This window comes from Vidua chalybeata, chromosome 1 (assembly GCF_026979565.1).
Source record: "Vidua chalybeata isolate OUT-0048 chromosome 1, bVidCha1 merged haplotype, whole genome shotgun sequence".
NCBI classification, from domain to species: Eukaryota; Metazoa; Chordata; class Aves; order Passeriformes; family Viduidae; genus Vidua; species Vidua chalybeata.
The window spans coordinates 47338239-47364491 of NC_071530.1; the positions used below are offsets into that span (position 1 = coordinate 47338239).

The 26253-nt window shown below is 41.2% G+C and overlaps 1 protein-coding gene across 2 annotated transcripts in view; it reads right to left on the bottom strand.

The window, feature by feature from the left end:
• Positions 1-26253, bottom strand: part of AOAH (acyloxyacyl hydrolase) — a 72565-nt gene that overhangs the window by 27108 nt on the left and 19204 nt on the right. For both annotated transcript variants that reach the window (XM_053940763.1, XM_053940772.1), the window contains exons 5-13: positions 25524-25623; positions 17575-17634; positions 12180-12250; positions 10776-10836; positions 10204-10274; positions 9650-9698; positions 9265-9313; positions 8060-8154; positions 831-922 (exon numbers count right to left, since the gene is read on the bottom strand). In XM_053940763.1, the coding sequence (XP_053796738.1) occupies positions 831-922; positions 8060-8154; positions 9265-9313; positions 9650-9698; positions 10204-10274; positions 10776-10836; positions 12180-12250; positions 17575-17634; positions 25524-25623 (648 nt within the window). The remainder of the gene's footprint in view (positions 1-830; positions 923-8059; positions 8155-9264; positions 9314-9649; positions 9699-10203; positions 10275-10775; positions 10837-12179; positions 12251-17574; positions 17635-25523; positions 25624-26253) is intronic.

Consider the following 26253-nt stretch of genomic DNA (forward strand, 5'->3'; position numbering starts at 1 on the left):
TGCAGCTCTTGTAGGATTCAAAGGCCTTTTAATGCTGGACAGAGAGATGATTAATAAAAAGCTTTTTTTTTTTTTGGGGGGGGGTGTGTTTGGTTTTTTGGGGTTTTTTTGTTTGGTTTTGGTTTTTTTTTTTTTTTTTTTTTAATTTCACAGTTACAACTGCAGACATTTCAAGGTGTTTTGTGTTTTGGACTTTATTTGCCTTCCCTTCTGGCAGGGAATTTATTTTTTCCATTTATCCCTGCAACCTTCCCCATCCACATGAGCCAAACTAACACAGCAAATTAGGTCACAGACTCTTTCAAATTCTCCTTTTGCTATTTCCCTCTAAATGTGTTTAAGAAAAAAAAAAAAAAAAAAAAAAAAAAAAAAGATTTCCCCCCAGTAGGGAACACTATGAAATAACCATGGGGACACCCTTTATTTCACTGTTTCATCAGCAAAAAGGAAACATGAGGAAGAGAGGAGGATTTAAAAAAAAATAAGAAAAAAGAAAGGCTGATTTTTGTTACTTTCAGCAATGCTCTCCTTCCCCTGAATTTTGTAAAAGAACTAGTTTATCTTTTATTTCTTTGGGGTTTTTCTCCTTCTAAATTACAGTTTGACTGGTTCTAAAACCTACCCTGAATTTCAGGAAGACTTGCTTATATATTTTAAATATCTTTTAAAACTCTGGATCCAGGATTGATCTTGGTTTTAGAAAGAGCAGATGCAGAGTTGAACAGTATTTTTCTCTTTCCTTTCAAGTACTGTTTTGTGTTTTTTTCCTTGCAGTGCTCTGAGTGACCTAGAGACTCGCTATAACTTGGGCATCCTTTCTGTTGGCTTACCCGATGGTGGAATTGAGAAATCCAGTGATCTCTGAGAACTGGGGCCAGTCAAACTCATCACTGAAAGCCATGGGGAGATTAGCAAATGATTTCTGAAAGAGAAATTTTAAAATCAATCCAGTATCACCCTCACAGACATAAACAATTAGCAAATTTGAACACTTCTTAGCCAGAGCATTAGCCAGACAGCAGCAATCGTAACTACCACTAGTAGTGGTAATTATGTATGCATATACTTAAAAAGCTGGCTTTTGTAAGACAGGTATATGAAGGGATGGAGGAAGGAAAAGCAGAGGACATATCTGAATTGCAGCTTTTGGTGCCATTTTTTTCTGAAAGAGTCCAAAACTCCTCTTTATGTGAGCAAGGCCTGCAGGTGCAGACCCCCAAGGCAGCAGCTGATTGCTCCAGCATCCATCCTGCCCAAAGGTGTGTCAGCCTTGGGCCCAGGAACAGAAGACAGCATGATGTCCCCAGAGAATATGGCAAAGGCATAATGTCAAATTCACTCAATGCTCCCCTGCCCTCTACAGCAGGATGAGCTGAGGACATCCAATCCCCTGAAGACCTCTGCCTGGTACTCACTAAATTTTGGGGATGGCACTAAAGCAACAGGGTCAGAAGACCTCTGAGCATGGCAGGGACAAGGGAGAAAAATACATCTGACATAACCTACCTGTGCAAATACATGCATGCTATACCCTTCTCTGTTTTGCTGATATTGGTCCCTAATGCTTTTTTACAGCAACTGACACCCTGCGAAAGCCTCTCTACAGATGCCATGTTGCACGTTTAAAACACAGTGCCCTGTTCTTTCCCACTTTGTTTTCTGAATGTCCCAAAAATCATGAAAGGTTAGGAAAATAGCCTTGATAAATTGTGCCACCTCAGAAGGACAGAACATGGAGTAAATTTCCAGCTTCTCCTAGTCTGGGGTATGCTTGCAAAGACAAATGTGTAAATCCAGTGTGCTCATAAAGAGGAAAACTGCTGATGAAAAAGGTAATAACCAAAAGAAGGTCAAAACATAAAATCAGAGAACCTACAGGCTGGTTTAATCCATATAATTTATTAGCTTCATTTTCTCTTCAAGAAATTGTGGGGTTTCCTTCAGACCTCACTGCTATAAACAACAAGCAGGTGGGTAATTCTTTATCCAGGAGGCTCAGAGTAACTGAGGAGCTAGAGTACAGCTAAATCTTGTGCTGCCCACCAAGTTCTAATTCCAAGAAAATATTTGTTTAGGGGAATGGGAGTTATACTTGAGGATATGGGTTGAGTATATGTCTAAGGGCTTTGACTGTAAGAGGATGGAGGGAGATGCAGGGAAAAGGGAGGAAAAGCAAGTAAAGGGGGGGTTGTGGGGGACAGAAAGTCCTGAAGCCATGCTCTGAGCAGTCTAATGCACAGCAGATGCCGTTTTAAGCATGTAACAGCACATTTGACCCACTTACAGTACATCTGCATTAGTTACCAAGGTGAAAAGGGGCCTGTCTTAATTATCTTTCAGTTTGTTCTCTCTTTCTCTCTCTCACATACATATATGTGTCCTTGTGTGTATGTGTACATACATATAAAAATAAAAAACATTCATTTTTTAGGGCTGCAGGGGAACTTCAAATTTGCCTTCTTCAAATCTGTTAGTTTTGTGTGCAAACAAGCCAGTAATCCAAGGGCACAGCTATGAGCAGAAGTGGAGCGATACAGCATAGCTTGGCCTTTTGCAATATTTTCCTCGTCATAGGTTTGCATTGGAGGTGAGAGAAACAGTCACCTAGGACAGAAAAAAACCCTGCAAATATGATCTCTTATAAGTGACACATATATTAGAGTATAAAAGAGATAAGAATTATTTAGTACTTTTAAAACAAATAGTTTTATGAACAATTCTCTCATTATTTTCAATTAGCACTCCAAAACAATATCTTCATTGGACAAGTCCCGGTAATTTTTAACTGTTTGGTTTCTTTTCCCCTGCAAACTTAGCTTAAATATGAATTTGCCAGAACCTAATTGAGTTGCAAATTGATTTGAAGAGGACCGATTGAGCCCAAAATTATAGTTGCATTTGAAAACTGGATATGCATTTAGCATTGACACTGCTCCAAGAAAGCACTTAAGGACCAGACTTTTGAAGATATTTCAGCTCCAAAGGATGAAGATGAGTAGTTAATAGAAAATTCAGAAGAATGCTGAACCTTAAACTCTGCATTGATGTAGCTTGGAAAGTACAGCCTAACAGACTGTGTTGCTTAGTCTCAGATGCAAATGTGTCCCACTCTAGAGGTGCAACTGTGTTGACTTTTAGCATAAAACTCTTTTGAGCACAGCCTTGTTTAAATACCATTCTCTAGACTATTCTGGCTGAGAAACCTACTTCAGCCCACGTGCCAGATTTTAGCACAGAATCAGTAGAAAATTATTCCAGCCTAGCTTCAAATGCCATATTTTAGCATCAACTGCTTTAGATAGGTCTCATTCCAGTGAACATCCTCCTCTCCTAGATGTGCCCTACCTTGAAGTATGGGGCAGCCAAAGCCATAGCTGATGCTAAACACACACATGCCAAGCTGTGCTTAAATGGAAGAAGGTTCAGGGCTGGTGTGGCAATAGATTTTCAAATTCAGAATACAAAAAGGCACTGGAAACCTAACACTTATATAAGTCCATCCTGGAAATCCTGGAATCATTGAGGTATACCTTAATTGAAATGAAAATTGGGTGATTCATTTTATAATGATTTTAATGCTGTTCAAATCCTGGTGAGAGTACTAAGTACCACAGAAAACTTTATTATTCTAAATGTACAAATAAGCAAACCTTTAACTCTCAAGAAAAGCACAGCCTATCTTTTTAAAAAGCACAAATTACATTTCTACTCTGTAAAGCTGCAAGGGATAGAGGTTTGAAATTAGCAAAACTATTACCTTATTTCCCACAAAATGCAATGTCTTAGTCATGACAGTACTAGCTTGGAGAAATCTGCCTGCATTTCAGTGCATCTAGAGGAATGCTAGATAATGTTTTTAAAAAGAATTGCACACATCAAACTTCTGGTTTTTTTCTAGTGGTGTGAAAAAACAGAAGTCAGTGGGATAAGTGTTTGGGACAGCCTGAATCCACATTTAAAGAAATTAGGAATTCTGCTAATAGGAAATAAATAATATGAAACAGTTACTTTGATGATATCTGAGAACCCCTTGAGTTTGTGAGCAACTATGTATCTACTGGACTATGGATAAATGTAGGATTTATTCTTCTCTTTATTCAGCAAAAAAATAGAGATCCAACAGTTTTAAATTGCATCTTTCCAGAAAGGGTATTATTTCCATCATGTTTATAAATATAGTGCTGTTACCTCAAAATAAAAATGTCTCTAAAACGAGATATGAAAGTTGCTTCTATTCCAGACATACAACAAAAAAATGCTGTAATTAGTAGCTATTTGGAAGTCAATAGTAAGCAGATGGACAGAGCAGCAGGAGCACAATATCCATCACTAAACATACTAGTGTTTTCAACATTAGCTTTCTGCAAAAAACCTCTACCTCAAAACACTACCCAGTATTTCTTCTGCTTTGCTAAACCTTATAAAGTGCATGTCTAGTGCATTACACTTCATTTTTAGTGTCCAGATTTTCAGATTAAAGGGATGAACATTCAGCTCAATTCTTGCTGAAACTCTTAAAAGTGTGGCAAACCCAAGAGCTGTTGATAACCAGAAAGCAAAAATAAAGTTGATTCGACCCCTTCTTAGAGATGTAGCATTCTCTTTGTGTAAGGTACCCATGACTTTCCCGATATAGGAAAGAGTGGTGGGTTTTTAGTTGTTTTGTTTGTTTGATTGTTTGTTTCAACTGGAGAAATAGCATGCCTGAGCTGCAGTTTTCAAAGATGTTTCCACCTCATAATGGGTGTTTCCCACACCGAGTAATGTCCCTGTGTGCTCTTTCTGGGAAGAACATACTCTGAGAGGGATGCTAACTGTATATGTGAGTGGCTCCTAGGTAAAGGCTTTGGAAATAACACTGGAAAACAAGAGTGCTCCCTCTGATATTTAGCATGCCAGAGGACTTGATATGGGAAAAGTGAATGATGCAACTTGATGCATCCCATACAACATGAGACATATAACAGAAGCAGTCCCCCTGCACCAGATTACACTGGGGGTTATGACCCTTACAGGACAGAGCTAAGAGGGCAGTAAGTTCCTAATTAGACCAGGAAATCCAAAATCCAGTGTATAGCATCTTGCCAACAATGCTCTTCAAGTCAATGGCATGGACACATGAATTCCAAAGCTGTTCAGCCCAAATACCCATCTTGTCACCCCTGTGCTGAATATCCAGCTACCCAGACCACACCCTGAGTGAGTTTCTCATTCACACTCTCTTTTCTTTCCGTACTCATCATAGTCTCTCCTTTGCAAGGTAGACTATGTGCAGCAAAATCAGGGAAAACAACCATTCTGCAGAGCTTCTTAATTAAATACTCAGTATCTCTCCTAAAAAAATTATTTCCTCACCTAATTAGCTTTAAAACTGGAATTAACAGCTGTCACTGATGTGGTGCTGATTAGCAGATCGGCCCACAGCATTGTTACCAAGTGTAAATTTTTCTTTACACCTGTATATGCAAACACTTGTATATGTAAATAGATAAAAGGATAAATATAAATAAGAAATATGTGAAATATAGAAAGCATATAAAATGAATATATAAAAATATAGAAAATATTAAAGTAATGAAATAATACACAGAATAAATCTAAATTAACAGGCACACAACTTTTTCCTGTACACATGATAAAAAATCTGGACAGGGCAGGGGCAAGGAAGTGCTATTTGAAATTCCATGAAGAGGTTTGAGGTTCTATTGAAATGAAAATTAAAGCTTTGAACTTACTCTAGTATTGACTGTGGATAAAACCATTTGACAAACTAATATTTTTACGTGTCTTATCAAAAAAATTTTGGCAGAATCAAAGCCAAGTGTCTTGAGTTAGACAGCACAAGGGAACAGCAGGTACACAAAGATGATGCCTTTTCCTCTCTTCTCCAAGACCTAACTTCAAATCCTTGCTGTGGTCCCAGATTAAAGATGTTTCCTGTAAAATTAGGACATAGACCCTCTGCAATTTCTCTGGTCACAAAACCATCTCTGGATGTGTTTCAAAATTCTCCTTGAGAGAAGCCTTGCACTGAAAAATTATTGAAGCCAGTTAATTTGTTAACTAAGCCTAGAGATGAAGGATATTTGCCAGTGGCTTTTAATACAACACAAGAGACAGCAGTCTTGCACCTTCACAACCCCAAGGCAGTTAAATTGCTGCTGTTGACATCCTCCACAGAGAAAGCAAGACACAAAGGACGAGGAAGAGGCAGTGATAAAGTCTGAATTAGTTCAGAAATGATATTGCTAGTGCTTTTGTGCTCAGGTGACAGCTTTCACATTCATGGTGAGCTCCAAATTAAATAACCTTTTACTTTTGCTAGAGTTTAATCCCAGATAGTAGTTTTTATACAACTGAAATCTCTGTATGGCTGCATTAATATTTAACTGATGTATTTTTGCCAGGTTGGTAGGAAAGCTTGGAAATAGTCCTAGAAAAAAACATGTTGTTTCCTATCCCAAACCTCACATATATTTTTTGGGCCTTACACAGAGTGCACCAATTCCCTCCCCATGCAAGCTGCTCTGCACTCATCAGACAGTAACAAAGAGCCTCCAAAACTCACTTTTGTAATCTGCACTCCAGCTCCCAATCTTGAAGCTTGTGCCTTGGCATGCTATTAGCAGACCTTGACCCATCCAGCTGGTGGATCAGCAAGCTTCAAGCAAGAAAAATTCTTTCTAAATCTTCATTACAATGATAACAAAATGCTGACATAGTCTAAAACTGGTCTTGCCTACATGGCTTTACTACCAGCCTTACTGTCAGAATCATCCTTGCCATCAGTATTATGATCATCTTTATTAGATGAGATAATCTCAATTATCATTAGTGCTAATTTATTATGTTCCTCATCAGCTCTGTCATCAGTGTCATTCATCTAATTGTTGCTCATAAGCATTTAACAAAGAAAAACAATGGCTAATCTGCAACATTTAAATCAGCTCTGGGAGCAAAAGTGGAAAAAAACCCATGAAACTCTCAGACCTCCCATAGCACTGCAACTACTAACAGTCTGGAAAAATAATTGTTCTCCAGAAAATGTCTGTAACCTTATTCTACAGATATCTACAGACAGTGGATGTATAGAAGGTTTTCATCAGGAAGGGTGGGCAGTGATGATCTGTCTGCTCACCCCTGTGCAACAGACGCTTGTGCAGAGAAGGACAAGGTACAGTCCTCCCTGGCTAGGGACTGACAGCACTTCAGGATAGGAAACAGCAGTGAAGGTCGGGAACATACCTGTGCATTTATCTCCACCCCATAATTGCAGTTTGCTGGAATGATCTTTTCCTCTTAATTATTTCATTACGTGCCAGTGAGCTGCAACAAGCCCAGTATAGTTCACAGTCAGGGGCATTTTGTTGGTTTTTGAAAATAGGAAATGCTGGGATACCACCCAAGGATAGGCATCAGTGTGGCAGTGATATTTTATGGTGACAGGAACTCTTGCCTTAAGGACAAATCTATTATAAAGTCTTGGATGACCCTCAAACACCTGCAAATGCATTTGTTCAACAATCCTCAAAAACAGAACACTGGAGTTATGAGACCTATTTCACATATGCCACAGGATGAGGGAAAACAATCCAGGACATGTCATTTCAAAGCCAGATTCCTAAAGCAGAAATTCCCCAACTGTCAGCAGGGTCACTTCTGCAAACACTCTCAAACACTCTCACAGCAAGGAGCCATCCCAACCAGGCTGCTAATGGCAGGTCTGATCCCACAGACAGCACGGGTCTCCTTGAGCTGCAGGCACGTGTGTGGAAAGCCAGATGTCCTGGTTTGTGTCTCTGGCACAGCACCGGGACTCTGCAGCCAAACTCTTCCCTGACCCAATTGCACAGATGCCGGAGGAGCGGCAGTAGCACAGGGCTATGCTTTTTTATCTTCATAGGAGCAGATGCGGGAGGGGACTGATACACGTGAGACCATAACTACAAATTCCAGTGCAGCAAAGCATTTTACACTTGTTTCCCTTTGGCAACCTGCAGCACAGCAGAGAAAGCAAATGGCAATCAGTGGTTTTGGCAAGCTGAACGTGATTCCTCACCGCTGACATCTGTGTGACGGTCATCCACTCGGGAGGGATGTGGAAGTGAGCGCCAGCTGAGTCTCCCAGGAGCACGACCCCTCTGGAGTCTGCACCTGATGGATGCATTTTGTTAGTCACATGTGCAGAAAGAGCAAACTGAAACCCAGTTTGGAGAGTGCTTAAAGAGGAACAGCAGTAGCAGCTGATGGAGTCACAAGGGTGACTGACTACACCCCTCTTCACATGGCTTAAATGTTCAGACATTGCAATTGGATTTTCACTTCATCTGCAGCAGAAACTGTCTAAAAGGCATTTGCCAACAACCCTAGAGAAACAACTGGGGACTGGGCATGAAAAACAGGGGGAGGTCTTGCTAATCAGAAAAGAATCCTGGTTGTATTCAAATTGTGTGTTATTTCAGCAGAGGTTCTGCTGTGCAGACAGTGTTTATTTTTACTATCCATAGATTATGCATTAAAAAGTACTTAAACATTTAGGGAAATCGGATTACTCAGAAAATTGCTCAAAGCTCCTTATAACAGAACTGGGTGGCGGATATGCTACTCATATGAGTATTTCTGCTAGAACAATCTGTCTGGTTTATAATTAATGTCACTTAACATTTGTAGATTAGCCTTTCATCTAAAAATGTTGAGGAGTCTTGCCAGGCAATGGTTCATCCCCAGGATACTGATTTCAATGTGAGGTGAGGTGAGTGGCAATCACAGTCACTGCTGGTTTATGAGGGTCTTATTTGTGCAGTGTGGACACACAGGCACCCACCCACACCATGGTCAGGGAGATCAGCTGATGCTATCGCTTCACCCCTTTAAGGCCTTATCTGGAAAAAAATGCATGTAATTATGGCAAGAGGTAAAACTGGACAAATGTAAATGTTAACCTGCTTCCCTAAATCTCAAAGCCATTACTCTGGGTTAGTCTCCAGGCACCAGAGAAGATACAGAGCTGACATCTCAGTTTGCTGCTGTCCCCGATCTATGTATTTGACTTCATTACTGAGCTGGCTTTTACCAGGAAATTACCAGCAGCCTATTTTTTTCAAATTTCATCCTCAAGATTAAAAAAACTCAATAATTTCACTTTTCTCATGATGTTAAAAAGCCTGTTGTCTTTCCCTTGCCTTGTAAATGTGCAAATATTGAAATATTTATAAAATTAATACATAAGATACATGGTTTATTGTATTGACTCTAATGATTTACCTTTGCAGAACTTCTCTTCATAGGGAATTCCATCTTTTGGATCCACACCCTATTGGAGAAAAGAAAGGGTAGATAACAGTACCTATCTAGCACCTGAAGAAAGGCAGTGCAAAACAGAGACTGAGAATTTAGTTATTCTTGAATGCTTGCCTGCAGGAGGCACTGCATCATAATAATGATGTATTCCATTACATTCTTTTAATAGGCATATCTGCATTTTAATTAATCATATAAGCTATAATTTAAATAATCATAAGCATCAATAAACAAAATATCAGCTAATAAAACCAGAATAAATAAAAAGGAAACATTTGTAAACTAAATCAAAGACTAAAGAGGACAAAAGAGAAGCAGCAATCAGGAAGATGCAACTTCATTTGCTTACCCATATGCCATTGCAGTTAGAGTCACCTTCTGCATCCCAATTATCAGGACTAAAATGGAGACACAAAAGGATAAGAAATGTCACCAAAAAAATTTGGGAGATCAGATCCTCACTACCATTTTTCACCAAAATTAAAAAGGAATTAGAAATTCCTTTCTGCATGGAAGGGTGGGGTTTTCCCCCTTTTGGATCTAGGAGAGGGAATTTTTCCTAGCAAAATGCAAGCGCAAAATGCAACATTAATGTAAAGTTAATACTAGATGTTGATGGATGAATCTTATCCTTTTAGTCAGTGGCATGGTTTCCCTTCCCACCTCTGGTCTGTCTGACCAATTTTAGCTGCAGATGCTTTAGAGAAAGGAAAGAAATATGTGCACCACCCCTGCAAATGAGTCCCATCCTGGTCTTGATCATCCCCTCTTGTCTCCCTCACAACAAAGTCAAGCAACCGGCAGTGATGTGCTGTCTAAGAGTATGGTCAAAACAAAATCTGGAGCTCATTCTTCTCAAAGCCACAGTTAATAAGAAGCCTTTAAAATAATTAAAATCTTTACCGCCTGCCAGGGTACACGGTTGTGTTTTTGTCGTTGCAGTCTCTGCCTCGCCAGTGATAGCCCCTCAATGTCTAAAGGCCAGGAGAAACACGCAGATAGGACAGCCATTATTACTCTTGCACTTTTAATTTAAAATATCTAAAATGAGAATCTAACTCAAGGTGTAGGAATAAAACCCAGTAAACAGGTTGAATTCCAGAGTTCCTTTGCTAAGCTTTAATAAGTGACACCTAGCATATTTTGGTGCAGAAATAAGACAAGTTGGCAATTTATTTTTTTGTTTAATATGACTTCACCTCTTATTAATTCAGTAAACAACCACTCAGCAGCAGAGCAATTTGCTTCTGCAGGGAGCACAGCTTTATGTGTGCATTTCCCCAGGTGGCACACATGAGTGATTGCTTTTTCATCCAGGAAAAAAACCCAACATTTTATGACAGAAAAACCTTCCATTCATTTTATTCCTATTCCTATTTTCACATGAATGGATAAGGCTTTGCAGAAAGTAGGAGGAATCCCAGAGACATCCTCATTATCAAGGGATTACTGTACAAAGGAAAGGCTTTGCTTACAGGAAAGGTACTAAATTTATCTCCATCAAAATCTTCAAAAGGCAGTTTATTTCTTAGAACACTGTAAAAAACAGAAACAAAACCCATAGTGTTAACATACGGAAGGGAATCTATTAAGAAAGTAAAAAACACAGTGAAGTGTACAGAACAGATAATAGCTGGCATGATATTCACTGCTCTATATTCAGTTGTGCCTCTGTGCTTGTACTTCAGCAAAGTGATCCTGCCCAAAAGAGCAAATTCTGTATTTCAATATCCACTGACTGAAATGTGGAGGTGAGGCTGATGGACTCCTGTATGGCTTCAATGTTGAACCTGCAGTCTCTAAAACACACTAGGACAACAAATCTGTGGTAAAAGTTTGGGTTTTTTTTTTTTTGTTTGTTTTGTTTCTTTTTTTTTTTTTTGTTGGTTTTAGTTTGTTTTTTTTTTTTTCCTTTTTTTTTTTTTTAGCTACAGAAAGAGGAGACTAAAAAACTGAAAATGGTGAGAAAGAGAGAGAGAGAGCACATGAGGGAGAGATAAGAAAATCTGAGTTGAACACATGCAATCAAACATATGATATACAATTTCATTCCCTTCCACTGTCCGAACTCACAGGGCCCAAACTCAGCGTATGTATTCTGACCAACATTTCATCTCTAAATTGCAAGATTTTTCATGTCAATCAACTAATTCCCAATAAACTCCTGATATTTGCAGTTTCAGTTAAATGAGCAGAAATAAGTGAGCAAGTTAGTCTTGGCAGTTGAATCAGTCAAATATGCAGCTGATAATCCCGATTTATTCTTAGACCTGCTTGAGTATTCCTCCAAGTCATTGGAGTACATTGACAAATATGCTTTACATGTAATCACCCAGCTCATGTCCTTGGCCTTTCTTAGAAACCGACTCAAAGTCAGCACTGTCATGAGTTGTTTTTCCTGGATGCCATCCACCTGGCTTTCTTAAACACCTCGGGATTGTTCTATGCTTCACAACTGACATTAAATTTGGGTTCCTCACAGAGTTATGCGAGTGCTGGTGGCCTTCCTGCACTGAGACATGAGTACCACAACTGGGTGAACAAATAAAGTGAAGAAGTTTCTTGGGCTCAGAAAATCTCAGGAGAAAAGTGGCTTCCTCTTGGAGATGCTTTATCTATGAGTGTGTCACTTATTTGAGCTCTGGGACATGCTAAAATTGAGCAAATAGTTTAAGCATTAAAACAACCACAAGGATCCCTGTGAAGAATATTACTGACCTGAAATCTGTGCAGGCTCCTTCTGTACTACCTAGACAGTGGTTTTCTAAAGGAAACCAACATAGGTAAATATGGGAAGCTCTGTTAGCTAAGGATGAGTTTTGAAAGAAGCAAATTTACCATGTTCTGCTTCTGGTTAAGGACTGAAAATGTATACATACTATTTAATCTTCTCACACAGGTTAGCCAGAAGAGGAAATGTGCATACACTTGAGAACCCCATGAAGCTTTTCTGGAGAGGAAGAAAAATAAAAGTAGATGGATGCATTAGTTCACAGAGGTGGTGTAGCTTGGGATATTCAGTGTAAATTACAGAGCTAAACCATGTATTTTCTGCCTAGAAACATCCAAAAACTCCAATGATGCCAATAAGGATGCTACATGGCAGAGGATTTAGATCTGACACAGCAGTCAAGGATTAAGGCTGAGCATGTTACAAACCAACTATTCTTGCTTTCAAAGACTTGTAAAACTCAAAAAGGAAAGAAAAAGTTCCGGTCTTCTCTTCTCTCTGTCTTCTCTCATGTAATCAATTTTTTTTCCATTCTTTGTTAAAATTACTGCTCTCATGTTTGGTAAACATGGTGGCACCTGACACAGTGCAAAACTAGTGAAAGCCACACATTTGGAGCCATGAGTCTGATTTCTACATGCCAAAGGCCAGGGACAACTCTTAGAAGAGGATCCAGACTGTGCATAGAATACTCTTTATTTTTTAAATGAGATTTTTACCTGGAAATCTAGATTTTATCTTGGCCAAACCTGTAAGATGTAAAAGCCAGCTGCTGCTAGAAAAACTCCTTCAACATTAGTAGCCCATAGCCTTGGGCCAATCCAGTTGATGTTCCAGGTAGCCAGGAAGATTCAGAAGCTGAAAGAGACCTTCCTAATGAATTGTGTTGCATGGGCAATTAATCCCACAAACACACTGCTCATGTGGCTTCACTGTAAGTTCAGTTGATCTTGAAACACTGAGGGTGCTCAAGTGGTCTCTAAATGCAGGGGGCTAATTGGTGCACAGCCCAGTTCTCGGTATTCACTGGGGCTACATTTACCATATAAATATGGAGCAGATGAGCAGATGGGCATACTCATAACTTTATGCAAAGAAGGGTAATTGTTTACACAGGCATAGTATTTGAAAGCTCTGTCCTTGGACCAACTGCCATGTGTTACATACTTTATATTCATCGAAAAGAAAGAGTAAGGTATTCCTCAACCTAATGATATTACAACCCATGCCCGTCGTGAAACAGAAGGTAGAGCTTGGATACAGCTCAGTAGAGGCCAGTGGAAGGTTATTACACACCATACAGCTCTGAATGACAAAGGAGAACTTTGAGACAGCACATCAAGGCCGTGAGGCCAAGGAGCGTAGGGCATCGCCTTGCAGCTCTGAGGAAGGTGTTGGCTTGGACAGGTAACAAGGGACAATGGAAATAAGGGTCTCACACTGCCCAGAGAAGGAGGTCAGGCACAGAAATATGCAAAAGCCAGGATCCCAGGGTGGAGAGGAGAACTGGGCTAGTGGAGAGGGGACAGAGCCCATAGTACAAAGATTGCAGTACAAACATTTGTGCTGGTGGCTGAAGTGACCATGCAGCAAGATGAAGATGAAGAACAGTGGTACCTTTCTCAGGTACCACTGAAAAGGAGGAGGAGGAGAGATCTGCAGTGGAGTAGGAGCTGTAACAGTGCACTTTCTGAAGAAGGCAAAGAGAAATCAAGGAGAAAAAAAAAAAGGAAGGCCAAGGAGACAAGAAACCTGAAAAAAGCCACCAATTAACTTTCTTCAGCTCTGTCCAACAAACTCAAATGACAAAGCTTTAGTCACACTAGGTTGGAGGGGGAGGAGGTACTGGGGGCGTGAAAGGAGAAACCAGAACACAACCACAAAAGAAGTGTGGAGAAAAAGCCAAAAGCAGTCAAGGAAGTGGGGCCTTTCCTTAGGCTGAAAGGCCAACCTGTTTCCACTGCTGCCCGTCCAGTTGCCCTATGCACTTCCCCATCCCTCTGCACCTCTGTATTCAAGCTATTGGCTGCCTTAGGGCTGTGTCCTGCAGCATGGCTGGGACACAGCCTTCCTTTTTGCTCTGTGTGTATTGTCAGGTGGGCAGAGAGCATGAGAGAGGCACAGACAGGATGCCAGCTTTTTTCAAAGAGATTTACAAACCTATGAATGGTTCCTGGAAAGAGGAAAGGAATCACTTCCTCCCCCTCTTCATGTAGGGCTAATCCTGCCAACAGAAGCACCAGAGATTCTTTAAGCCTTCCATCAGGCTAAGATTTGCAGGGTCTTCATTTGAGCTGTCAGCTTTTCACTTCAGCCTAAGTCACAGTATGCAAAGCCTTTGAAGTTAGGGTACCTGGAGCCAAAACCGCACTAGAAAGACAAACTACAGGGCTTGCAAAAAATAAGTACATAAGTAAAACCTTCTTTTATTCTGCTCACAGGCTGTGCTAAAAGTTTACCCTTGGCTGTAAACAGAATAAAATATTTCCTTTTTTCTCAGCTGGTATTTTGAAAATTCTTGCTGACTGGCTCTCCATTGATTTCAAAGGAAGGTTATTCTGCAGTCCTAAAGACTGCTCAACTTTAGTGGGAGTGGATGCATGATTATGACCTGGCAATGCTGTTGCTGAGGACCAGCTGCAGCAGCATTGCAAAGACCAGCAGCCTCTGGCTCCACAGCTTTTATATTCCCACACCAGGTGAGACAGTGAGATCTGGAGGTAATGCTGTAGCTCTGCTTGGCATTGTGCAGGAGAGCAGCTCATCTGATCTTTAAAGGCTGTTTTGGGCTACTCTCAAAAGGCAAGGAATACAGGTATAAAAAAGGAAGGAATCTTTGTGTGAACAGGCACTGTTGGGTCCTTCCCAGCAGAGACAGACTACAATGAGTTGTTGACAGAAGATGGGCTACTTGCCCCTGTGTAACATGAGTGAGCGGGCAGGAGATCAGCTTGTGTCCTTCTCTGCCTGTCAGCTCGCTTTAGGCTCCCTCCATGGCTTCCCACTTGTCCCACTGCTAGGTTGTGACTTGCAGGGACCTTGTAGTCATGACAGGATTGTACAAATGATGCCTGCTCTCATTAAATGACAGAACTCTAATCACCATTCTTTCATTGCTATTGCTCAAAGATGCCCCTTAATATCTTATCCACCCACAAGAAAAGTTAATGCTAGAAGTGCTCACAGTGATTGATAAGACTAATATCCTATTCATTGCCTGTTAACATTCCCTAATGACATTTCTGTAATTATTTTAATTGGTTTTACTAAAAAGAATAACAATGAGCCCCTAATGCTTGTTGGTGTTTGGTTTAAGCCAGTGCCTTACAGATGGCTCACTCCTTTTAATGAACGGAGACATTTATTAGAATTTTTTAGAGTTGTAGCTGCTTTCACTGCATCTCTACATCTTCTGAATACCTTTTTTTTTTTCCCCAAACTCATAATGATCCTAAGAAATTCCAAGTAAATGTGAAATCCTGGGACCTCCCATTCTCATTACAACAGTCATCTTCACATCTCTTTTTTTGTGCAGTCACACACAGCTGCCATGCCAAGGTGGGGACAGTTAACTTGCAAGAACTTCTTCAGAAGGCTTTCCCCAAACATGCAATGCAGCAAAAGCAACCAAAAGAGCAGATATGCGAAGAATTAACAGATCTAATTTGACTTTTTTGTCTAGCATGAGCCAGAGCATGAAAGAGTCCAGATGAATGTTTTTCTTTCTTCACTGTTGTTTATGCAGGGATGTCCTACCACAGCTGGGGTGTTTCTGGTTCCTCACCCACACACTCAGCCAGGTAATCTTCTCCCCAGGCAGTGAGAGCACTTCAGCTCTCACTAAGGTGTATCTGCCTGTGCAGGTAGGATCATGATCTGGGAGCCTTGAGACTGTGCAGATGCTTTCCTTACTCTTTCATCACATGCTGCTGCTCTGGGATACATGGCTTATGCAAGCATGATTCACACTGTGCTCGTCCCTCCTAGAGATTCTCTTTTGTGTTTCTTACTGCATTGTTTTTCTGAAAATAACTTCAGTCTGGGTGAATGGGAAATTGCAAGCTGAAGTAATACCTCTAGAAATGTTATTTTCTATTTTCCAGGTTGAAAATAAGTTTCAGCCAGGGTCATTACAGGAAACACTCTAGAAATAACTGCAGGAGAGGCCTGAGCAAGCATATGATACGTGTTTCAATTTGAGTTGACCTTGCATTGTGCAGGAGGTTTGGAAATACGTTGAAACCCAAGTGTGACCTTTCTGCTTCCAGTCTGTTTGTCCTTCCCGCTGGCAAATAGGCAGCTAGGAGCAGGAAGGGGCTGAGGGCCAATGGAGATTGAGAGAGGTATCGGGACATTGAGCAGTTTTGAGGATATGTGAGAGTAAAGGCAAAATAGGAGAGCCTATTGCACCCAAAGATTGATGCCAAGCACGCCACCCTACCCAGGACAGCCTGAAAGGATGTGGCATGCCCATCCCAAGAAAGTGGGATGTGGCTGCCCATGTGAGGGACTCAGCCCAATATACCAAGGGTATAGCACATGCAAGGAAGCAAAGGAATTTTTATCCCACAGGGCAGCACCCCCATGCCGGTCCCTCTCCAGCCCTGTGCCTGTGCCCGATCTCCAGCTCAGAGAGAGGACCTGCTTGATTCACAGCATCTCATTACAGGTGTTAACATGGGGACTTGCTCCAGGAAAAGAAGAATAAAAATTTCATGTAATTTGAGCAGAAATTTCAGGCCATCAGTAGCACAGCACTGAATAGGAAGGGAAATGAGTAAGAGATCCTGCTGGTTGCTGTTCTGTGGGAGCTGAGGCCCTCTCAGACAAGCGTCCCTCCAGTGCTTTGTTTATTTCCCTGGCCTAGTAATTTGGCAATTGCCCAAAGGCTAATTAGGCACCTCAATTTTCACTTTTGTGACTAGCATCACAGTAAGGATTCAGGAATAAGCAATATAAATAATTTTTTCACAAACAGTTAAAGCATTTCCTCTTCATTAAGTGACTTAACTGGAAGCAAACTCTAGGGCTGAACTGACTCACCTAAGTGAACCTAGCAGAATAAAAGCTGCTACCCTGCTCTGCTACCCTTTAGAGATCTTCTACAAATCTGAGAACTGTTGGAGGCAGAAAGATTTCAAATCCCATTTTTCAAATTTTAGAGGAAAAGGCCTCCTCTATCTCATAAATACAGGAAAAATACACAGAATTTGCATTCAGGCCATTGCTTGAGTTTCAGACAGCCCCAAAGTACAGTTGCTCTGCTCTGAGGCAATGGGTCAGTTCATGAGGCACTCACATACAGCTACAAGGTAGCTGCATTTTTCGCTATTTTTTATGCTCCCCCCATACTTTCATATTTTTTCTTTATTTCTCCCTCTCTTTCTTCCAGTGTCACCTGATAGAGAAGATCCTGTATCAAGTAGGAGTGAGTCAGCAACCAATTCAATGCTAATCAGGAGGATTCACAGTCAGACAAAACAAACAAGGACTCATTCCTGATAAAATGCCAGTAAAACACCCTAATGCCATCAATTTCTTACCAGGTCCTTGGAAGTCTTCAAAATTCTTTTTGCTTTTCTTATTGCAACATTCAGTCCCACCTAGGAGAGCAAGAACAAAATGAAAAACAACCAGATCAGCCTCACAGTATCCTACCAACTTTTCTCACCATTTCCTACCATTTTTTTTTCTATTTTAATATCAGTCACAGCACAGAAATGATGTATGAGTCCACAAACTCCTCATCAGTTACTTTTTATTGGACTAACAATCAATTATCCAGTCACCTTCTATGAAACTCCAGTAGCAAGAATTCATTTATTTTGCTCCAGGGCATCATTTATTTTCCAAGGAAAAGTCCAGATCAGTTGAAGAGCTGAAATTCATATCCTGACTGAACTGCATGAGCTGCAGAGGACATACTTCTCTAGCGACTCCTCCTGAAGGAAAACTCATTCATTAAAAGGCTAAAAGAGCATTACTTGTGTAACATCAGTCTGACTTGCTGTGGGAGGGTACAGAGGAAGCATTTGCTCTTGCATGGATAAGGGTTATACTCAGCTGAGGTTCATCCTGGCAGGGGAGCATGGCATGCAGGAAGGTACAAAGCAGGGAGCGGAGTTTGGAAAGAAAATCCCCTGCTTAGGATCCAGGAAGGTTAACTTTTTATTCTGGAAATACCTGCCCTGGAGAGCAAGTTCTTGCTGACAGCAGCAAGATAGTTTTTCTGTTGGTTCCATGCCAACTGTGCTGAAGAGGCATTTTGGGATACCTCCACAGTGTGGATACTTATATCTACATTGAAAGAAAGAGTAGGAGGACCATTCCAAGAAAAGGTCATGAAGAGGCATGAGGTTGGCCATCATAAGGCCATGGGTTACAAATAAGTCAACTACTAGTGATAGAAAACTAAATCCTGAAATCCCTTTGTACACAAGCTCTTTGAAGGAGTAGAGGAAATTTTGTGCAAGGGGCACCATCCATGAGTGTGAGTGACAGCCAAGGACCAGCTCTGCTGGCAGCAGGAGGACAGATGTGCCATGTGTGGTGCAGCAAGGTCAAGTTGCACCCTGATGGCTGCTTGCCATGGCCAGGAACTGCCAAACACTGCCACGGTCCTGCTTCCAAGCTTTCCTCAAGGCTCTGCCATTGCAAAAACCTCAACAAATACATCTTTGCACCCCGTGTGGTCCACAGTCCTGCGTGCTGCCTGAAGAAGTGTTGAGGCATGGGCAATAAGTAGCTGCTGTTTCTGCATCCTGCCATTAGTTGACCTGGCCTCAAGAAATTTGTATCACAGCACAGAAAAATCACACTGCTTCTCCTGCTACAAGGACTCTTCCCAGTCATGGAGGTGAGGGGATGCCCCAGATATGCTCATGCCATCCAAAATATTTAACAACTGTTTAACAACTCTGATGAACAGCACTTTCTAAATTCAGCCATATCTTTCCATAAGAAAGGAAGTGCTCACAGCTCCAGTTTAGGGAAAAAAAAAAAAAAAAAAAAAAAGAGAAGAGACAGTCAGAGGAGTCTGGGACAGTTGAGGTAACACTGGTGTTACCTGCTGCTCCATTTTCAATTCAGGACAATATTCTTGTATCTCAGTGATGACAATTTCCATATGTTGTGCTGCATTTATTAGGCCACCTTTGAAAACAGCCATATCTGTGAGATATGATATGTGACATAACTAAGTGATGGCCTCTGTCTTCCTCCTCAGCACTCAGCATGAAACACTGCCTGTCTGCTCTCTTTCAGCAGGAATAAGTACTTATGTTCTGTAGGCCTTGAGAATTGGCAAACCCCTCCAACCTTAAAATAAAAAAGGAGCTAAAAATCAATTATTTTTTAAAATGTTTCAAATGGACAGAAATTCCAGAATATCACAAACATGTTAGCAACTGGTTTCTGCTCAAAACTGTTAGTGGGGACAAACTGTTCTGTCTGAAAATGACCTGCTAACAGTCCCTCCTACAGCCCAGCCTAAGGACAGCCAGCCTAACATCAACTGGGTCTGAGGACTGTGGGATAAAGTCAGCACAAGTTTATATTTATCTGGACAGAGCTACAGGAACTCAGCAAGGGGGAAAAAAGGGATGCTTCAGCAAATGTTATTATTACAGCATTTGGAAAAAAAAAGAAAATGTCCCTCATGTGATGGCACCTTATTGAACAGCAGCATGCCAGATTAGAATACTAAAGCAGACTTAATTTGTATTTAAAGTAATCATTGCCAGCATTTTTGTGCTGGGGATAAAATTTAGCATGTCATTATAATTGATTTAGGCAGTGATCAAAGCAAATTAATTAACCGTGATATTCAAGGGTCAAAAATTTATGGTGAACAACACAAAGAGATACGGACGGATAAGCATAAGCAACAAGGAACACAGACTTCTAAGCTGCTGGGTTTTAATATATGTGTCACATTAATATATGTAGTTAATATATGTTTAATTCATGGTGTCTATAGTCTTCTAAAAATCAGGGTATGTCACAAATAGATGAGAGAAGCTAGCAACGAGCCAAGACATTGTTTTCTAGTTTCTTCCCCCTGGGTAACCGCTGTCCCCAAAACCAATCACGCATCTTACGTTTGCCATAGTTATGTTGTACAATACCAGCTGCTATCATTTCTGCAATAAAATTACTTGAGAGGCAGATGTGAAAAATTGCTTGAAATTGAGTATAATAGAAGGAAAATTCCCAGAGAGGTAGGATTTATCAATCCTTTTCTGCTGGGCAGGGTGGGAGAGACCTTTCCTGCTCACAGTAGCAATACATGAGAAATGCATGCTTCAGAAAGCTACAGGAATATTGCACTCAGAAAGCAGAAAACAAGGGAGGAAAAGGCTGGAATGACCTTGCATGTAGAAAATGCTTTCTCTGAAGCACTAAAGTTGACACCTTCTCTCACTTCACAAGTTCCTTCAGCCAAGACTCCAGGTTGGACTGTGGAAGACTGGCAACTGTAATACCCACCGGGAAGAAAACACTCCTGGTTTCATGGGTCATCTGTAATCCCTGGCTGACACCATCATGTCAAGCCTGCCACTGAAGGCCATACCACCCATACAACCTCCTCTGCTGCACCTTGGCTTGCAAGGAGCCTCCTCTCTTTCCCATGGCATGAGAACACCACCAAGGGGGGGTTCCCTAGGCTTCAGCAGCAGATGGATGAGTCCTGGGGAGCAGCCAGCACCATTCACCGCAGCTGGAGCAGCCCTGCCACCCTGTGTGCAAGATATCCAGCCATGAATGGGGCTGAGGGCGGGGTGTCACTGGGATTTCATTCACTGCCTTCTTTCAGTGTTCTCCACAAAGACCACATGTTCCCAGTAATGATTTCTTTTTTGGCAAACAGATGTATTTCTCATAGTAAACAAATGCATGAACCAACTCTAATTCTCTCTCATTTATCATCCTTGTTAGCCAGCTTTTTCCCAGGAGACCAGATATTTACAAAACACTCCAAGTTTTCCTTCTAACTAATTTTCATCATCCTTTAACCAAGAGTAGCAAGATAGCAAAATTGTGCAGAGCTTGTCAAATATCACAGCTAAAAGTGGGATTTATTCACGAGCAACGCTTCCTTGTCCTCACACTTTTGTCTGCCACCTTCCCACCCCAACTATCTCTGTGCCTGTGGGTTGTCCAAGGCTTGTTTTTTGGGGTCCTGCCTGAGACATATTCTACATTGGCATGGCACAGCTGCATGCACCATGCCACCCTACTTCCTTTGGATTTATTTGGTGGAATGTTGGGATTGTATGATTTGGCTTTTTGGGGTTGTTTGGGTTTCCAACTGGGGTAGGGTTTATTTTATTTTATTTTCTGCCAGTGAAGAGGAGCAGATGAAATGCAGAGAAACAAGTAAAAGAGGAGGAACTAGCACTCAAACTGTGCCTTCTGCTATTACCTGTGTATAGGTAGTTTCTTCAGGGCTCAATTCTGATGCAGCAGAAACTCACATTTCAGCAGATTTTACCTGTTTCCAAAAACAAAGGCTAAAAGGAAGGCATCTTGCTCCATAGGACCTAACCTACCTCCTAGACGCTTGCTTTACTGCTTGTGGTCTCAAAAGAAGGAAACAGGTCCCAGTCACGAGGTCTACTTTGGACTGGCAGCCTGCTCTTAATCAGGAATGCAGAAGCACTCCCACCCTGGAGTTTGATTCTGTCTCACCTCTAAGGAAGAAGCTCACATTTTTACTGAGAAAGATTAATGAAAGATAACAGCAGAAATCTTTTCATTTTACTGAACCCCAAAGAGTTTCTTTTTTCCACTCAGAATTGGTTGGTTCCTACTTTGTCAAACAACATGCTGACCACAGTAATACCCATGAGGGATATGGCTTTGTAGAAAGTCAGTGAAAGACCTGATGGAGGGTACACAAACCAGCATGAGTGCTTGTGGCAGTGATGCTTATTCTGGTAAGATGAAATTATAAGAATATAAATAGTATATTTTTGCTGATGAAAAATTACTTCCACCAAAATCCTGTTGATGGAGTTTAAGACAAAATATGCAGCCAAAAGGTCTCTATAATCTGGAGCATAAAAGTGATGGGAAGCAGAAGAGGCACCTTGAAAGGCAGAAAGATGGAGTACAAACGTCCAACACAGACTGTTGTAGTGATTGCTAGACCACTACCACAGTACTGAAATTGAGCCATTATTCTGGCCCCAACAAATCAATTAAAGTATTGCCATTTAACCAAATGGGCCAGCTGGCTTAAAACAATCTAGGGACAAGCTGAGAATAATCTCCTGCAAACCTGTTTGTTCCCAGGGCCAGAAAGGAATCTTGGTAGGCACTGCGTAAAACTCTTCACCCTATTTCAGCCCTTTTCACTCACTAGAGGAACATCCCTGTATTACACAACCTAGTGCAGAAAGTCTTCCAGCATAAAAGCTGATAAACATTTTTGGCTAAAACATTATCCAGTCATCCTAAACCATGTATCTTGGATACCTGTACTACTGTCAGTCTTTTGGAGTGATGCTGCAGCCCATGTTAGAATATCTCTTGTTGATGTGGCTTAAACTACAAAGTGCATTACAGATGTACCTTGAACCACAAAGCATTTTACAGCAGCTTCAGATACTGTCCCCTTTTCAGCCACCTTTAGTAACCCTTCACTTCTGATGTGCCCTATTAGTTTGTCTCTTTACTTGAAGGAGACCCCAGTGTTGCTGTCCTCATACTAAAGGGCAGAGGAGAACCTTTGCTCTGCTCTACAAGCCACTGGTGGCAAGAAGGGGCTCACAGGACCCATTACAAGGGACATCTGGTTGTATGGTCATGCTGATGATCCAGGAGCTGCAAGGGCCCCTTCCAATCTTCCCTACCAGCATCAGAGGTCTGCCCCTGAAACTGATTCCCAGCAGAGCAGCCACCATGCCCAAGCCCCAGCAACAGAGGGCTGCCCTTGCCCAGGCTGGATGCCCTTCTCTTCCAGCTCCGTGCTGAGAACACTGAGCTCCATGCGAACGGAGTAATATTTTTTATTCATAATTAGAGCAAAGTCTTCCAGAATAATCACAGAGTGCTAATAGCTCCACTCAGCTTGGCAAAAAAAAAAAAAAAAAAAAAAAAAAAAAAAAAAATTGGGCTAATTTGTCAGAGACCAGGGAAGTATGTAAAATGATGCACATATCATTTACATGGATTGTAGCCATCCATTAAGTCGACAGTTTAAAGGCCTCTGAAGCAGGGGCACTTCCTTCCTCAAAACACAAAACCTCACTAAAGCAACAGTGCACAAACAGAGGAAAATATGGAAAAAGCATGTTGATATTTTCCACTTTCCAATATTTTATCTAGAGGTAATTAAAATCTGAGCATTATGCTGCCATCCAAGGACAGGCAACACTATTTCTTTCACTCCCTTTGCCAGCACAAATATGATACTAATTCTGAGAAAATGGGCATCCAAAAGTCTAAATGAAGTACCTGAAAAATCAATAGAGTTGAACAGAACAGTCATTAGTATTAAAGTCTTGTTCAAACACTCGGCAGGGGACAGCGCCAACATTTGCAGACTCATAAAACTGAAGTGATCAATCAAATTACAAACTAAAGAAGCAAATGTGAGGTAAACTGCATTTTATGCACCTGTGTCTCTGACTGTATATTAATTTTTTTTGCCCATAACTCATCTTTACTCAGTCTGACAAGTCACAGAGTTACTGTGGGCAATTTATCAACCACTTGAGCATGAATTCCAAGCACTGCTCTTCTCCCATCTCCTCATGCTCTCTCAGGGCACAAGGAGAAACAAAAAGAAGGGCACAGTCAGTGTAAAAAAATTGTTTTGTTGGTAGAGTTCCATTATTCCTGTTGCGAAACAAATACCTTGACAGAAAGGGGTTTAACTACCACTTGGAAGGGAAGAAGGTTTGCTTGAGCTGCTTACTCAGAGGGACAGTCTCCAGGCTATGCAAAAAAGAGTCCAAATTTTGTATAAAAAAAATAAACCAAAGCCCCACCACATTCAGCTGTTTTCCTCGTGGACAGTGCACTCACTGAAGTGGTTGCTGGAGGTGGAAGGAGACAACACCTTGGTCATACACTTGCTCTGGGAGATGGGTAAGAGCTCACAAAGATGTGACAGCAACCCCACAAATGGCATCCTTTCCCCTCTGTCTGATCAGCGTAGCATTTCAACACAGGTGTTCTAATTTCTTCTTCTTGATTTAAACAGCCCCTCTCTCCAGGCTCCTTAGCCTAACTCACTGTGCAGCCATGGCAAGCCCATCCCTCTCTTTCAGTGCAGTTCATTTCCTGCATCCTCTTTCACTTCAAGAGGCACCTTGCACTTCTGACACTCAGTTCAGGATGGGGGATTTCTGATGGCACCTGTTTGATGGAGTTTGGGCAATATTCTGGTTGAGTTGAGTTAGTGTGGGCCCTCTCTGCTGCTTGCACTTGTCTTCTTTGACCCCTGTGTGGTTGCACACCCATAGATCTCTATGTTGACATATCGTGGAGCACAGACTCACACCTGAGATAAAACAAATGTTACTGTCATTCTTGGAAGGCAAGTGTTTCCCCAGACCTTAACACTGGCAGAACTAAATCTATCTTGGAAATGAACTGCAGATCATTAAAGCCCATAAAAAGATTGCCTGATTTCAATGACTGCTGGACTAGACTGTGTGAAACATTTCATGCAGACCAAACATGCCTTTCCCCATCCAGATGCAGGGAAAAAGATTTCCAAAAATAGGTGCTGAAATGAATGGCTTGCTTTTCAGTACCACCAAACAGCCCCCATCACTCACTGGTTTTAGTGTGACTGGAGGTGTGTGATGGCTGGGACGTAAAAAATTACTCACAACCAAAAGAATCCAAAACAAACAGCAATGTTCAGACACCTATGCAGATATGCATGTATGCAAGTATAGCAGAGGTCTAGGACATGCAATCAAGGACCTGCAAATGTTGTAGCAAGTAACTGTACATCACAGAAGCGGTGATAATTAAATATGAATTCAGCCTGTGGCAAAAGATAACGCACATTAGCTTAAACCTCTTGCACTGCAGACTAATCCAAGTCAAATAGCCCTGCATTTGTAGCAGGTAACTTGTGCGCATGCAGGCTGTCACGGCAGATCAGGCAATGTGGGGATCACTCGTTGTGCCGTGGTAACATGGTGGCACAGATGAATCTTAGCTGAATATCTGCTTTGGGTTATTGTACTGCTTAACAATAAAGCCCCTACTCTTCCTCTCTCATCCAGACTGGCACAAGAGAATTCGACCCTGTGACTCCTATGCACCCTCAACCCAGTGGATGAGGGTCCACAAAGCTAATGTGTGTTATGCACCTTTTGTTCAAACAGACATTTTTTAGGAATGTCCATGCTCTAAATGTTTGTTTCCTAGACAATGCATGTGCAGTGCAAGCCTTCAAACTGCTCAATTCCAGCTTAAAAGACATTCCACAATCAGTAGTTTTAAGAAAAGTGGGAAACCAACTCACCTTTGGAGGAGAGTAGAGATGACAAAGCGGTTGTCCTGGATCCTGTTTACACAGCCTCAAGGAATGGCAAACCACATCGGCATTCATTTCCCTGTCTATGCTGAATGAAATGGTGCATAAACAAAGACTATTATGTTTTTCTGGGCTCTTGAAAGTAGAAGCTATTTCCATGGGAAGCTAAATCTTCCCAACACACCACACAATAATCTCAGCTCACTTCACCGTGGCCCATAACCGCTGCTCAGTACAGTGTTGGGTTCTAACAATTTTCTGCCACGACATCCTACTCAGCATTTAAAATTGGAACCCAGGATGATGAAAAAGGACTGTGCTCTACATGCAGCACCTGAATCAAATGCATTATAACTATTCTAGTTTTTTAATCAATCATAAGTCTGACAAAGACTTAAAGGTTAAAGTTAATACATATGCAATTTGGCACATATGAATGTTCAATCATTAACTCAACAACATAACCAGAAATCCTTCCAAGATCCTTAACCTTTAGTCACCAAGCACGAGTGCTAGGATTGTTTCTTCATTTTTGGGACACACCTCTGGGCTAATTAGGAATTAAATTAAAATGTTTGATTACAACATTTCTTAGTCCTGTAAGCATTTTGCAGTCCCTTGGCTAGTTTTAAAAACAAAAATAAAAGCCCTAGGGAAGAAGAAGGTCTAGTAAAAGCTGTGTTAATTAAACTAAGAACTTTCAAAGAGGAAAAAATGA